This window comes from Nerophis lumbriciformis, linkage group LG12, assembly GCF_033978685.3.
Source record: "Nerophis lumbriciformis linkage group LG12, RoL_Nlum_v2.1, whole genome shotgun sequence".
NCBI classification, from domain to species: Eukaryota; Metazoa; Chordata; class Actinopteri; order Syngnathiformes; family Syngnathidae; genus Nerophis; species Nerophis lumbriciformis.
In genome coordinates, this window is record NC_084559.2 from 7812538 (window position 1) to 7827733 (window position 15196).

A 15196-nucleotide genomic window follows, 5' to 3' on the forward strand; every position below is an offset into this window, starting at 1 on the left:
GGCTTTCTTCACGCAGCTCCGTCCATGTTGATATACGACTCCATGCGCGCCCACATCACGCTGGTTTTAATATATTATTAAAGTTTGACTGACCTATCTGACTGTTTTTTTGACATTCCTTTAGCGCAGTTAGATGCGGCTTATAACACGGGGCGGCTTATAGGTGGACAAAGTTTTGAAATATGCCGTTCATTGAAGGCGCGGCTTATAACCCAGGGCGCCTTATGGTGCGGAAAATACGGTATATAGCCCTAAATCAGGAGTGACTTTATGAAAATGAATCTTAATATTAATCCATATATAAAGCGCACCGGGTTAAAAGCCGCACTGTCAGCTTTTGAGTAAATTTGTGGTTTTTAGGTGCGGCTAATAGTGCGGAAAATACGGTACACACACCTTGTAGCGTCCCCGAAGAATTAGTCCTGCAAAGGGTTCTGGGTATTTGTTCTGTTGTGTTTATGTTGTGTTACTGTGCAGATGTTCTCCCAAAATGTGTTTGTCATTCTTGTTTGGTGTGGATTCACAGTGTGGCGCATATTTGTAACAGTGTTAAAGTTGTTTATACTGGCACCCTCAGTGTGACCTGTATCGCTGAAGATCAAGTATGCGTTGCATTCACTTCTGTGTGTGTGCCAAAGCCGCACATATTATGTAATTGAGCCAGCACTTGTTGGACTGGACGAAAAGGGGACGTTACAATTCTCGGGAGGGGCACTGAAAGTTGGGAGTCTCCCGGGAGGTTTGACAAGTATGACAATTAGCGGTGTACCGCAGCACCGCCGCTGTATATAATCAGCGGGCCAGCTCTAGTGTTAATTTGATATCACCTCACGGGCCAAGTGAAATTACACGGCGAACCAGAGTTTGACACCCATGCACTAAGCCATACCATGTGCTGAAACTAAAATCACTATTTTAGTGGGATTTTTATCTGTAGACAATTTTAGGTCCTTAACTGAAATAGTGTCCATGTTGTCAGCTTTAGAGGGTCCCTTTTCGGACAAATTGCAACAAAATAGCATAAAACTGAAGTGCAATTTAAACGTTGCCAGTTGTATAAATAAAACCCAAATGGCTCAGTAGGTCAACATCATTTGTGAAAAGAAAGGGTTAATTTTCCGGACTATAAGGCGCACTTAAAATATTTTTTTCCCCCTCAAAACTCGACAGTGCGCCTTATAACCCGGTGCGCCTAATGTATGGAATAGAAGCAATTTTATCTGGTACATGGTGTAATGATAAGTGTGACCAGTAGATGGCAGTCAGACATAAGAGATATGTGTAGACTGCAATATTACTCGAGTAAACAACACCAACATTTGATATGTTCCATTGAAAGTATAGAACATTACACACGGCGCTCAAAAATGTATCAAAATGTTTTAGTAGGACTTTGGTAAGCTATGAAGCCACACCGCTTGATGGATTGTACTGTGCTTCAACATAGGAGTATTATTATGCTGTGTGTATAAGGTAAGACATATTATCTGCCGTTTTGTTTCACAATATTATGCCAAAGAAACTTTTCTTACCTTCTGGTACCTGCTGATGTGTATTTGGGATCTGCATAAGTCCTGAAAAATTGTGAGTGTCCACCTTTGTAGTGGATAATCTTCTTCTTTTTCTCTATCTTCTTATGTGACATTCATCCTCCACTGTTGCTATTTCTAATATAAAGTAGTGTAAAGTTCTTACTTATATCTGTCAGTAAAATCGCCATGAAAGCACTAAAACATACCGGTGTAGTGACTTTACATTATTCACCCTAGGAACTTTACTTATTAGAGAGTTCCGGTTTTTCACGGGACACATTTCCTGTGTTGTAGTTTATTGATTGAAGTAAAGTGTGAATGTCATTAAAACAGTTAGGGCCATCTTTTGACACTTCTTCCACTCCCGTCCTTGCACGCTACACCGCTACAACAAAGATGACGCTGTCCAAGTGGAGGCACGTAAATAAAACGGCGCATCCTGAAGAGACTGCCAGAAAGCGACTTGAAGATGATGTGTGAAACATCATCTATGCAACATTTTGAGCAAAGAACCAGCATCACATGTTATGTAGACCACAAGGAAGTTTTAGAAAAAACATACAAATAATGACTCCTTTAATGCGCCTTATACAGTGGGGCAAAAAAGTATTTAGTCAGCCACCGATTGTGCAAGTTCTCCCACTTAAAATGATGACAGAGGTCTGTAATTTTCATCATAGGTACACTTCAACTGTGAGAGACAGAATGATCCAGGAATTCACATTGTAGGAATTTTAAAGAATTTATTTGTAAATTATGGTGGAAAATAAGTATTTGGTCACTTCAAACAAGGAAGATCTCTGGCTCTCACAGACCTGTAACTTCTTCTTTAAGAAGCTCTTCTGTCCTCCACTTGTTACCTGTATTAATGGCACCTGTTTGAACTGGTTATGTGTATAAAAGACACCTGTCCACAGCCTCAAACAGTCAGACTCCAAACTCCACTATGGCCAAGACCAAAGAGCTGTCGAAGGACACCAGGAAAAGAATTGTAGACCTGCACCAGACTATGAAGAGTGAATCTACAATAGGCAAGAAGCTTGGTGTGAAAAAATCAACTGTGGGAGCAATTATCAGAAAATGGAAGACATACAAGACCACTGATAATCTCCCTCGATCTGGGGCTCCACGCAAGATCTCATCCCGTGGGGTCAAAATGATCATGAGAACGGTGAGCAAAAATCCCAGAACCACACGGGGGGACCTGGTGAATGACCTGCAGAGAGCTGGGACCAAAGTAACAAAGGTTACCATCAGTAACACACTACGCCGACAGGGAATCAAATCCTGCAGTGCCACACGTGTCCCCCTGCTTAAGCCAGTGCATGTCCAGGCCCGTCTGAAGTTTGCCAGAGAGCACATGGATGATACAGCAGAGGATTGGGAGAATGTCATGTGGTCAGATGAAACCAAAATAGAACTTTTTGGTATAAACTCAACTTGTCGTGTTTGGAGGAAGAAGAATACTGAGTTGCATCCCAAGAACACCATACCTACTGTGAAGCATGGGGGTGGAAACATCATGCTTTGGGGCTGTTTTTCTGCTAAGGGGACAGGCCGACTGATCCGTGTTAAGGAAAGAATGAATGGGGCCATGTGTCGTGAGATTTTGAGCCAAAACCTACTTCCATCAGTGAGAGCTTTGAAGATGAAACGTGGCTGGGTCTTCCAGCATGACAATGATCCCAAACACACCGCCCGGGCAACGAAGGAAGGAGTGGCTCCGTAAGAAGCATTTGAAAGTCCTGGAGTGGCCTAGCCAGTCTCCAGACCTCAACCCCATAGAAAATCTGTGGAGGGAGTTGAAAGTCCGGTTTTGCTCGGCGACAGCCCCAAAACATCACTGCTCTCGAGAAGATCTGCATGGAGGAATGGGCCAAAATACCAGCTACTGTGTGTGCAAACCTGGTAAAGACCTATAGTAATCGTTTGACCTCTGTTATTGCCAACAAAGGTTATATTACAAAGTATTGAGTTGAATTTTTGTTATTGACCAAATACTTATTTTCCACCATAATTTACAAATAAATTCTTTAAAAATCCTACAATGTGAATTCCTGGATTTTTTTCCACATTCTGTCTCTCACAGTTGAAGTGTACCTATGATGAAAATTACAGACCTCTGTCATCATTTTAAGTGGGAGAACTTGCACAATCGGTGGCTGACTAAATACTTTTTTGCCCCACTGTATATGAAAAAAGATGCAACATAGACCATTCATCGCCAGTACGCCTTCTAATCCGGTGCGCCCTATGGTGTGTAAATACAGTATGTCATTTGTATTCATTATATGTGTTTAAAAGTGAGTGAGACTTGAGTCACAAGACATGAAAGAGAGAGTTTGTGAGTCACAAGACAGAAAGTTTGACAGCACACCTTTCTAATTCTTCAACATCACAGCCATTTGGAATATTTGCAACCGTTCCTTTTCTTTTCCGCTGGGCCTCAACTCTGCTTTGTGAGACGGACCAAGACAGGAAAAGATGGAGGCCGAGGCCTTGCAGGGATTGAAGTGCGCTCATCAGAGGAAAATATGGACTTGCTTATTTGCTGGAGGCTTCCGAGGCGTCTGTGGGATTATCCCAGCTTTCAACCTCACTGAGGGTGGAAAACCCCCTTGGAGTATTGCAAATATTATTGCAGCTTTCTTTCCTGTGCTCCCAGTTATGCTCCCAGTATGCAGTGGCAGCACAATTACACACATGCAAAGTGCAGTACAAGACAATTAAGGCTTTTGCTCCTGTTCTGGCTGCTCTGAAGAAGTGCTGACCTGAGGAACAACTCTTGCACCTTCTGTGATAAAAGACAAAAAGAAAGTATCCAGGTGTTGATTTATTCATGTGCTCTGTGCCCTCAATGTCACATGTATTTTTCAGAGGGGACCTCCATGCGGTCCAGGCTTGTGTGTGTGTGTCTCTTATTTGTTGCAATGAAATATTAACTCTCACAGCTTCTTTGCAAGAGCATGTGTGTGTCCGAGTCGTCAGCACATGACTTCCCTGCATAGACTCATCATTTCTTAATCCTAATCTCATATTCATTGTTTGCTGTCTTGTAATGGAACTCTTCTCTGCCGCAATCTGAAGAACTGCCTTGACACATTTACTGCTCATGAGTCCACCTTCATAATCTATTAAGATCAAAAAAGACATTATATATTCATTTATATACACAACATTGTTCATTATCTACCGTATTTTCCGCACTATTAGCCGCACCTAAAAACCACAAATTTACTCAAAAGCTGACAGTGCGGCTTATAACCCGGTGCGCTTTATATATGGATTAATATTAAGATTCATTTTCATAAAGTTTCGGTCTCGCAACTACGGTAAACAGCCGCCATCTTTTTTCCCCGTAGAAGAGGAAGTGCTTCTTCTTCTACGCCAAGGTAAGCACCCGCCCCCATAGAACAGGAAGCGCTTCTTCTACTGTAAGCAACCACCCGCCCCGGTAGAAGAAGAAGAAGCGCGCGGATATTACGTTTCATTTCCTTTGTGTGTTTACATCTGTAAAGACCACAAAATGGCTCCTACTAAGCGACAGGTTTCGGTTCATGAAAAGACGCAATCTCTCCATCCGCACACGGACTACTATTTCACAGCAACTGCCTAAAGACTTTCAAGAAAAGCTGGCTACTTTCCGTGCATATTGTAAAAACAAGATAGCTGAAAAAAAGATCCGGCCAGAGAACATTATCAACATGGACGAGGTTCCACTGACTTTTGATATTCCTGTGAACCGCACTGTGGATACAACGGGAGCACGTACGGTGAATATTCGCACCACAGGGAATGAGAAGTCATCCTTCACTGTGGTTCTAGCTTGCCATGCTAATGGCCAGAAACTTCCACCCATGGTGATATTCAAAAGGAAGACCTTGCCAAAAGAGACCTTTCCAGCCGGCGTCATCATAAAAGCTAACTCGAAGGGATGGATGGATGAAGAAAAGATGAGCGAGTGGTTAAGGGAAGTTTACGCGAAGAGGCCGGGTGGCTTTTTTCACGCAGCTCCGTCCATGTTGATATACGACTCCATGCGCGCCCACATCACGCTGGTTTTTAATATATTATTAAAGTTTGACTGACCTATCTGACTGTTTTTTTGACATTCCTTTAGCGCAGTTAGATGCGGCTTACAACACGGGGCGGCTTATAGGTGGACAAAGTTTTGAAATATGCCGTTCATTGAAGGCGCGGCTTATAACCCAGGGCGCCTTATGGTGCGGAAAATACGGTACTCAATTAGTACAAACTGCTAAAGCAGTGAAGTTGTCAGGTTGTGTAAATGGTAAATAAAAAGAGAATACAACAAATCCTTTTCAACTTATATTCAATAGAATAGACTGCAAAGACAAGATATTTCATGTTCACACTGACAAACTTTCTTATGTTTTGCAAATATTAGCTCATTGGGAATTTGATGCCTGCAACATGTTTCCAAAAAGCTGGCACAAGTGGCAAAAAAGAGTGATAAAGTTGAGGAATGCTCATCAAACACTTATTTGGAACATCCCACAGGTGAGCAGGCTAATTGGGAACAGGTGGGTGCCATGATTGGCTATAAAAGCAGCTTCCATGAAATGCTCAGTCATTCACAAACAAGGACGGGGCGAGGGTCACCACTTTGTCAACAAATGCCTGAGCAAATTGTTTAAGAACAACATTTCTCAAGCAAGGAATTGAGGGATTTCACCATCTACGCTCTGTAATATCATCAAAAGGTTGAGAGAATGTGGAGAAATCACTGCACGTAAGCAGCAAGGTCATTACTGCAATGTGACCCTCAAAGAAAAGGAGTTTGACTTCTTTGTTCTGGCCGCTGATAAAAGAAAGTAAATAATGTCAAATACTAATGTACAATATTAATGTACAATACTAATGTACAATACTAATGTACAATAATGTACAATATTAATGTACATTTCTAATGTACAATATTAATGTACATTTCTAATGTACAATATTAATGTACAATTCTAATGTACAATATTAATGTACAATACTAATGTACAATATTAATGTACATTTCTAATGTACAATATTAATGTACAATACAAATGTACAATATTAATATACAATATTAATGTACAATTCTAATGTACAATATTAATGTACAATTCTAATGTACAATATTAATGTACATTTCTAATGTACAATATTAATGTACATTTCTAATGTACAATACTAATGTGCAATACTAATGTGCAATACTAATGTACAATATTAATGTACATTTCTAATGTACAATATTAATGTACAATTCTAATGTACAATATTAATGTACAATATTAATGTACAATACTAATGTACAGTATTAATGTACAATATTAATGTACATTTCTAATGTACAATATTAATGTACAATTCTAATGTACAATATTAATGTACAATATTAATGTACAATTCTAATGTACAATATTAATGTACAATATTAATGTACAATAGTATTGTACATTAATATTGTACATTAATATTGTACATTAATAATGTACAATATTAATGTACAATTCTAATGTACAATATTAATGTACAAGCCCTTCTGGATGGGGATTGTTTCATACAAATGTTACATTCACAAGTTGTGATTGTATACTCACTTGTGAGTCCCAAAAGAGTATCCAATCCCAGCAGGTGTTCAACCATTCAATCCTGCCAACAACTGATTGGCAACTGTCTATCAACTGTATGTGCCCGGGTGTTGATTCATTAGGCATCGGGAAGACTTCACAAACAAGCCAGCTGAATTCTGATTGGACAAAAGCAACACTGAAGCCTAATTTGACATGAAGAGAATATAATGGCTACGTTTGCTAGTTAAGGAAAGTCAATTCAACTTTGATCAGTTCTTGATCCCAGCAGGGGGTCTGCTGCTTTGGACTTCCTGCTCCGGCACCTTCAGACTCTCCAAACACGGACACGCGTCCACACAAACGTGACATTCACTCGCCAGAACCTTCCACATGCTTCTCTTCCCGTAGATCAGCACCATGGCGGCGGCGGCGGTGTAAACGGAGGTGAAGAAGAAGGTGAGCGTGATGGCGTTCTCGTGATGCACCGCTATCTGGTAGTTGACGTACAGGTCCACCACCAGGAAGACCAGGAAGACCACCACCAGGGACAAGGACATCCGGATCACTCTCATCTGGGCGCCAGTCTTGGGCAGGTGCGCTCCGTTGCTGCTGGCCTTCATGTGGCCAAGATGGCGGGCCAGGTGGGCGGAGATGGAGACGCAGCATTTAATCATCAGCACACCTGGCAGCACGTCAGACAGGATCAGGTAGAGAGCCTCGTAAATCTGTCCCGGCTTGGTGTCGGGCATCAGCACGCCACAGTCCTTGTTGCCCGCCGTGTGGTTGGCGGCGTGGAAGACCGCCAGCATGGGCGTGCAGGTGGCCACGCCGCACAGAGGAACCATCAGCACGGCCGGCGCCACCAGCCTGTTGATGGCGGCGTGGCGGCGGCCGGGCGCGCTCACCAGCTTGGTGCTGTAGTAGAAGGTGAGGAGGCTGCTGTCCCACATGATGCTGAACTTCAGGCTGAAGATGAGCACCAAGAGGACGGCGTATGGCGTCTGGCCCACGTGACACTTGGCGTCCATGTCGTCCATGCTCATCCACAGGTAGCACAGCAGCTGGTGTGTGATGTTGGCCAGAGACAAGGCCGCCATGATGCTCTGCTGCTTCTTCCTCCGCCGGTAGTTATGCAGGCTCATCAGGAAGAGGAAGAGGTTGAAGAAGACGGTGGTGACGGCAGAGAAGCCCGTCATGACCCACAGGGTCATCTTGTTTGTCCCCAGCATGACCACCTCACCACCACCTACACACTTCTACGCACCTTTGACCACCACCTACACACCTTTGAAGGATCCTCAGCTCTGCTTCAGACCAGCGTTAATGTAATCCTGGCCTCAAGTGGTCCTGCAGGATGCACACAGCCAGGCCACCATCTCACATTTATACCGTCTTGTGGTCATTTGCATCGGCCCCTGACCACAGGACGTGATTTGCATTCTCAGGATGTGTTTGTGGGTCCGAGCTTGCACTGTGACAGCTGTGCATGCAAGCTTATTCCTAAGGCCTGCCCACACACACACACACATACACACACTGTGTGTCCTACACCGTGGCCTAGTGAGGGAGGCTGATGCATTGATGGTAAAACTGGACTTTTTTCCAAATTTCACACCCCCAGAGATGCAGCCGTCAGGACAAGTTTCGTTATTTCTCACAAAATCGCCAGAAAAAGTAAAGCGTTTTCTGACGGAGAGTTTATTAAGGAGTGCTTATTGGACTCTGTTGCGCTGATATGCCCGGAGAAGAGGGGCGCATTTGAGAACGTGTCACTCTCCCGACGCACTGTAACGAGGCGGGTTGAGACCATCGCTGGAAACTTGGAGCTTCAGCTGAAGAACAGAACGGCCGACTTTGACTGTTTTTTCGCTGGCTTTGGATGAGAGCTGTGATGTACGTGACACCGCCCAGCTGCTCATCTTCTTACGTGGAATAACTGCAGACTTTCAAATCACGGAGGAGCTGGCAGCTAGAGATGCGCGGTTTGCGGGCACAACTGCGGAGTCCACGGATTATCCGCGGATCGGGCGGATGAAATTTAAAAAAATTAGATTTTAAATAGATTCAGGCGGGTGGCAGTTAAACCAATTGGTAAATATATATACATAGTTAAATGTTGTTACCCACATATGAAAAACGAGCAGGCACCTGCAGCATATGCCACAACAGAAGAAAAAAAAAAAAAGAGATGGACACTTTTATGGAGCGGAGAAGGGACGCCTCGCCGGGGTCCGGGACCGAGGCCCCTTCCCCCGAGAGGGCCCCACCGGGAGCCGTAGCTGAGGCGATCCGCGAGAAGGGCCCGACGCACGTCCAGGGTCACCACCGCGCCCACCGCACCGACACCCCGCCTCGTCCGCCTTCGCCGCGGCCGGCGTCACGCGCAGCAGGTAAGCAGCTTACCTGCCCGCCACCCCCGTGGCCGGGGGCTCGTAACAGGGGTCACTCCGCGCGCTCCGCCCGCGCAGCTTACCTGCCCGCCACCCCTGTTGCCGGGGGCGCGTAACAGGGGTCACTCCGCGCGCAGTGCGCTCACAAAAGGGGTGGGGCTCACCCTGGTTGATATAGACAGCAGGACGGTGGCCATGGAAGTTGGAACCCGCTTAGGAGTGTGTAACAACCCACCTGCCGAATCAACTAGCCCTGAAAATGGATGGCGCTGGAGCGTCGGGCTCATACGCGGCCGTCGCCGGCAGCGAGACGCGCTTGGAGGTGCGCTCAGCGCGGCTCTCATATGATTGCGCACTGGTGTGCGTCTGGGTCGTGACAGCGTGGCACGCGAATGTCTGTGCTGCATTGGATCAGTCTCCTTTCTTTAACAGGCAAAAGCTTTATAACCTCACTAATGCCTTGCATCGTCTATATTAGATATATAACAACGGGCGGGTGCGGGCGGATGCGGTTCTGATCAAATGTTACATCGGGTGGATGGCGGATGGTTGACGACTTTCTGATGCGGTTGCGGATGAAATAATTGCCTATCCGCGCATCTCTATATATATATATATATATATATATATATATATATATATATATATATATATATATATATATATATACATATTATGTTTAATTTTCTATTTTCTGTAAATGTAAGAAAAATATGAGGTCCTTAAGCCATAGGGAGGCCTTGGGGGCAAACAACAATTTCCACTCCAATAAAATCCTTCTAGCAGCTATTAATGATGCAAATATGATACTATCCCTAAAAGTCTGCTTCATTTTTGTATTACTTCATTATTTCTAATACATTTTTACCTATATTTTATATTATATTTCTCCAATGTGGATGCTTCAAAGGTGACTTTGATTCTTCAATTTTAGTGCTATGCCACGTTTTCATTATGTTTTTGTCTTCTTGTATTTATTTTTAAATGTGTGTAACACACTAACTGCTGCATGAAAGGTATATCAATATATATCCATGTATTGATGAAATGATTATAATTCATATATTTCAGGAGCAGGAAGGCAACACATGCATGTGTGTTCATGCTGCTTTAAATTCATCTTTTCAACTGTATTCATTAAATCACATCATATCAAAGTGCATGACACTTTGCTTAGTAGAAAAATAAAGTCTTTCCTGGGGACGTAAATGACCCCGATTTGGTGGAACGGACCATTTTTTTTTTCTATGAACGTCTTTAATGCTCCTTAAGTCAAGCAACAAACAGAAGAAGAGATGTTGTCCTTCTTATCGCAGTTGCTGGGAATGTATATATATATATATATATATATATATATATATATATATATATATATATATATATATATATATATATATATATATATATATACATTTATATATATATATATACACACATATATATATATATATATATATATATATATATATATATATATATATATATGTATGTATGTATATATATATATATGTATGTATGTATGTTAATAATATATATATATATATATATATATATATATGTCTTAATAAGGTTATCCAAAAAATAGTGCTCGATACCGTAGTAGAGCGCAATATATGTATGTGTGGGAAAAAAATCACAAGACTATTTCATCTCTACAGGCCTGTTTCATGAGGGGGGGTACCCTCAATCATCAGGAGATTTTAATGGGAGCATTCACATACCATGGTTTATATAGGGCACAGAGTGGGTGGGTACAGGCTGGCCTAGGGGCGTGGTGATTGGCTCATGTGTTACCTAGCCGTCGGCCCCCAGACAGAGCGACTCCAAAACCAACAAAGACTGTAACTGTCGAAAGAAACCTGATTGCCCCCTCAACGGGGGGTGCTTACAAGCATCAGTTGTCTACCAATCTAAGGTAATACGCAAGGACATTAACACATCCGACACATATGTAGGATTAACCGAGGGAGAATTCAAAACCAGATGGAACAACCACAAGGCTTCTTTCAGGAACCAAAACCTGCGAAATACCACAGAACTCAGCAAACACATTTGGGACCTCAAAGACAATAATGTTGAATATTCAATAACATGGCAAATTCTTGCATCCAGCACACCTTACAATAGTGGTAATAAAAGATGCAACCTATGCTTGAAAGAGAAACTGTTTATTATTTACCGTCCAGACCTGTCATCCCTCAACAAGCGCAGCGAAATTGTAACAGCATGCCGCCACAGACGGAAACACCTCCTAGGTAACACATGAGCCAATCACCACGCCCCTACGCCAGCCTGTACCCACCCACTCTGTGCCCTATATAAACCATGGTATGTGAATGCTCCCATTAAAATCTCCTGATGATTGAGGGAACCCCCCCTCATGAAACAGGCCTGTAGAGATGAAATAGTCTTGTGATTTTTTTCCCACACATACATATATATATATATATATATATATATATATATACATATACATAATCCCTGCAACAGCAAAGTCACATTTAGGGCGTCAAAGTTGTTCCTCCACAAAGTGAAAATGAAGAGGAAATGATCTTTTTGATTGAAGCTGCCTGACAAATATTTACAAGCCATCATCATCATCATCATCATCATCATCATCATCATCTCTATTCCCCACATCTACACTGTTCAACGTTCCCCTGCAAACATGTTCAGCGTGTGACGACTGTCACTCCAACATGACATGAAACACTTCCAGCGGGCAAACAGGAGGACATTTCACATTCATCATGCAAATACACAAGCTTTCACATGTACTTGAAGGCATCACATTGAACACACACATTGAACACACATTGAACAAACACATTGAACACACACATTGAACACACATTGAACACACATTGAACACACATTGAACAAACACATTGAACACACACATTGAACACACACATTGAACACACATTGAACACACATTGAACAAACACATTGAACACACACATTGAACACACACATTGAACCAAACATTGAACACACACATTGAACACACATTGAACACACACATTGAACACACATTGAACAAACACATTGAACACACACATTGAACACACATTAAACACACATTGAACACACATTGAACACACACATTAAACACACACTGATGATTTCTTTTCACTATTTAAATGACAAAAGTTTTTGTTTGAAATGTAAATCTTGCATCCCTTCATCAACACAATGATACAACAATGTGTGACCACTTGACTGACTTATTTCATTTACACACACAAATATACATCATTGTACATGATTATATTCATTGAGTTCACTTTTACACCCACGTACAACCTCTATTGATATCATCAATCAATCAATGTTTCTTTATATAGCCCTAAATCACAAGTGTCTCAAAGGGCTGCACAAGCCACAACGGGGCAAGGAAAAACTCACCCCTGTGGGACGTCTGCACGAGAAACCTTGGAGAGGACCGAATATGTGGGTAATCCCCCCCCCCCCCCCCCCCCCCCCCCCCCCTCTAGGGGACATTAGGATATTAGGGTATTAGTATAGTACCGCCATACTAATGAATCATATTCAGTACTATACTGCCTCCGAAAAGTACCGGTCCACCACCCCCCTGACTTGGTATCATATTGATACCTAAATGTGTGGTATCATCCAAAACTAATGTCAAGTATCAAAGAAGAGAAGAATAAGTGATTATTACATTTGAACAGAAGTGTAGATAGAACATGTTAAAAGAGAAAATAAGCAGATATTAACAGTAAAAAGATTACAATACACATCCGTGACACATGTAATAACACATGTAATAACACATGTAATAACACATGACACATGTAATAACACATGTAATAACACATGTAATAACACATGACACATGTAATAACAAATGTAATAACACATTTAATACACATGACATATGTAATAACACATGTTATAACACATGACACATGTAATAACACATTTAATACACATGACACATGTAATAACACAAGTAATAACACATGTAATAACACATGACACCTGTAATAACACATGTAATAACACATGACACATGTAATAACACATGTAATAACACATGTAATACACATGACACATGTAATAACACCTGTAATAAAACATGTAATAATACATGACACATGTAATAACACATGTAATAACACAAGTAATAACACATGACACCTGTAATAACACATGTAATAACACATGACACCTGTAATAACACATGTAATAACACATGACACCTGTAATAACACATGACACATGTAATAACACATGTAATAACATGTAATAAGTTAAAGTTAAAGTACCAATGATTGTCACACACACACTAGGTGTGGCGAGATTATTCTCTGCATTTGACCCATCACCCTTGATCACCCCCTGGGAGGTGAGGGGAGCAGTGGGCAGCAGCGGTTGCCGCGCCCGGGAATCATTTTTTGGTGATTTAACCCCCAATTCCAACCCTTGATGCTGAGTGCCAAGCAGGGAGGTAATGGGTCCCATTTTTATAGTCTTTGGTATGACTCAGCCGGGATTTGAACTCACAACCTACCGATCTCAGGGCGGACACTCTAACCACTAGGCCACTGAGTAGGTCTATAACACATGTAATAACACATGTAATAACACATGTAATAACATGTAATAACACATGTAATAACATGTAATAACACATGTAATAACACATGTAATAACATGTAATAACACATGTAATAACATATGTGACATGTAATATCATCTGTCAAAACATAACTTTTTTTTCCCCCCTCATCCCCCCATTGTTTACCTGTATCTCACCTTTTTTATAAAGGGAGCCGGAAGTGGGCAGAGCCATCAGCGATCCTGTTCTGTCTCCTTGTGATGTTTGATCCTGTTCTGTCTCCCTGTGATGTTTGATCCTGTTCTGTCTCCCTGTAGTGTTTGATCCTGTTCTGTCTCCCTGTAATGTTTTATCCTGTTCTGTCTCCCTGTAATGTTTTTATCCTGTTCTGTCTCCCTGTAATGTTTGATCCTGTTCTGTCTCCCTGTGATGTCTGATCCTGTTCTGTCTCCCTGTGATGTTTGATCCTGTTCTGTCTCCCTGTAATGTTTGATCCTGTTCTGTCTCCCTGTAATGTTTGATCCTGTTCTGTCTCCCTGTAATGTTTGATCCTGTTCTGTCTCCCTGTAATGTTTGATCCTGTTCTGTCTCCCTGTAATGTTTGATCCTGTTCTGTCTCCCTGTAATGTTTGATCCTGTTCTGTCTCCCTATAATGTTTGATCCTGTTCTGTCTCCCTGTAATGTTTGATCCTGTTCTGTCTCCTTGTAATGTTTGATCCTGTTCTGTCTCCCTGTAATGTTTGATCCTGTTCTGTCTCCTTGTAATGTTTGATCCTGTTCTGTCTCCCTGTAATGTTTGATCCTGTTCTGTCTCCCTGTAATGTTTGATCCTGTTCTGTCTCCCTGTAATATTTGATCCTGTTCTGTCTCCCTATAATGTTTGATCCTGTTCTGTCTCCCTGTAATGTTTGATCCTGTTCTGTCTCCTTGTAATGTTTGATCCTGTTCTGTCTCCCTGTAATGTTTGATCCTGTTCTGTCTCCTTGTAATGTTTGATCCTGTTCTGTCTCCCTGTAATGTTTGATCCTGTTCTGTCTCCCTATAATGTTTGATCCTGTTCTGTCTCCCTGTAATGTTTGATCCTGTTCTGTCTCCTTGTAATGTTTGATCCTGTT

The 15196-nt window shown here is 42.0% G+C and overlaps 1 protein-coding gene across 1 annotated transcript; it reads right to left on the reverse strand.

Annotated features, from left to right (window-relative positions):
* Nucleotides 1-7374: 7374 nt before the first annotated feature.
* On the reverse strand, nucleotides 7375-8334 carry tas2r202 (taste receptor, type 2, member 202). The gene has a single exon (XM_061985737.2). It carries the CDS (start codon nucleotides 8332-8334, stop codon nucleotides 7375-7377), a length of 960 nt encoding a protein of 319 aa, XP_061841721.2.
* Between the last annotated feature and the right edge of the window lie 6862 nt (nucleotides 8335-15196).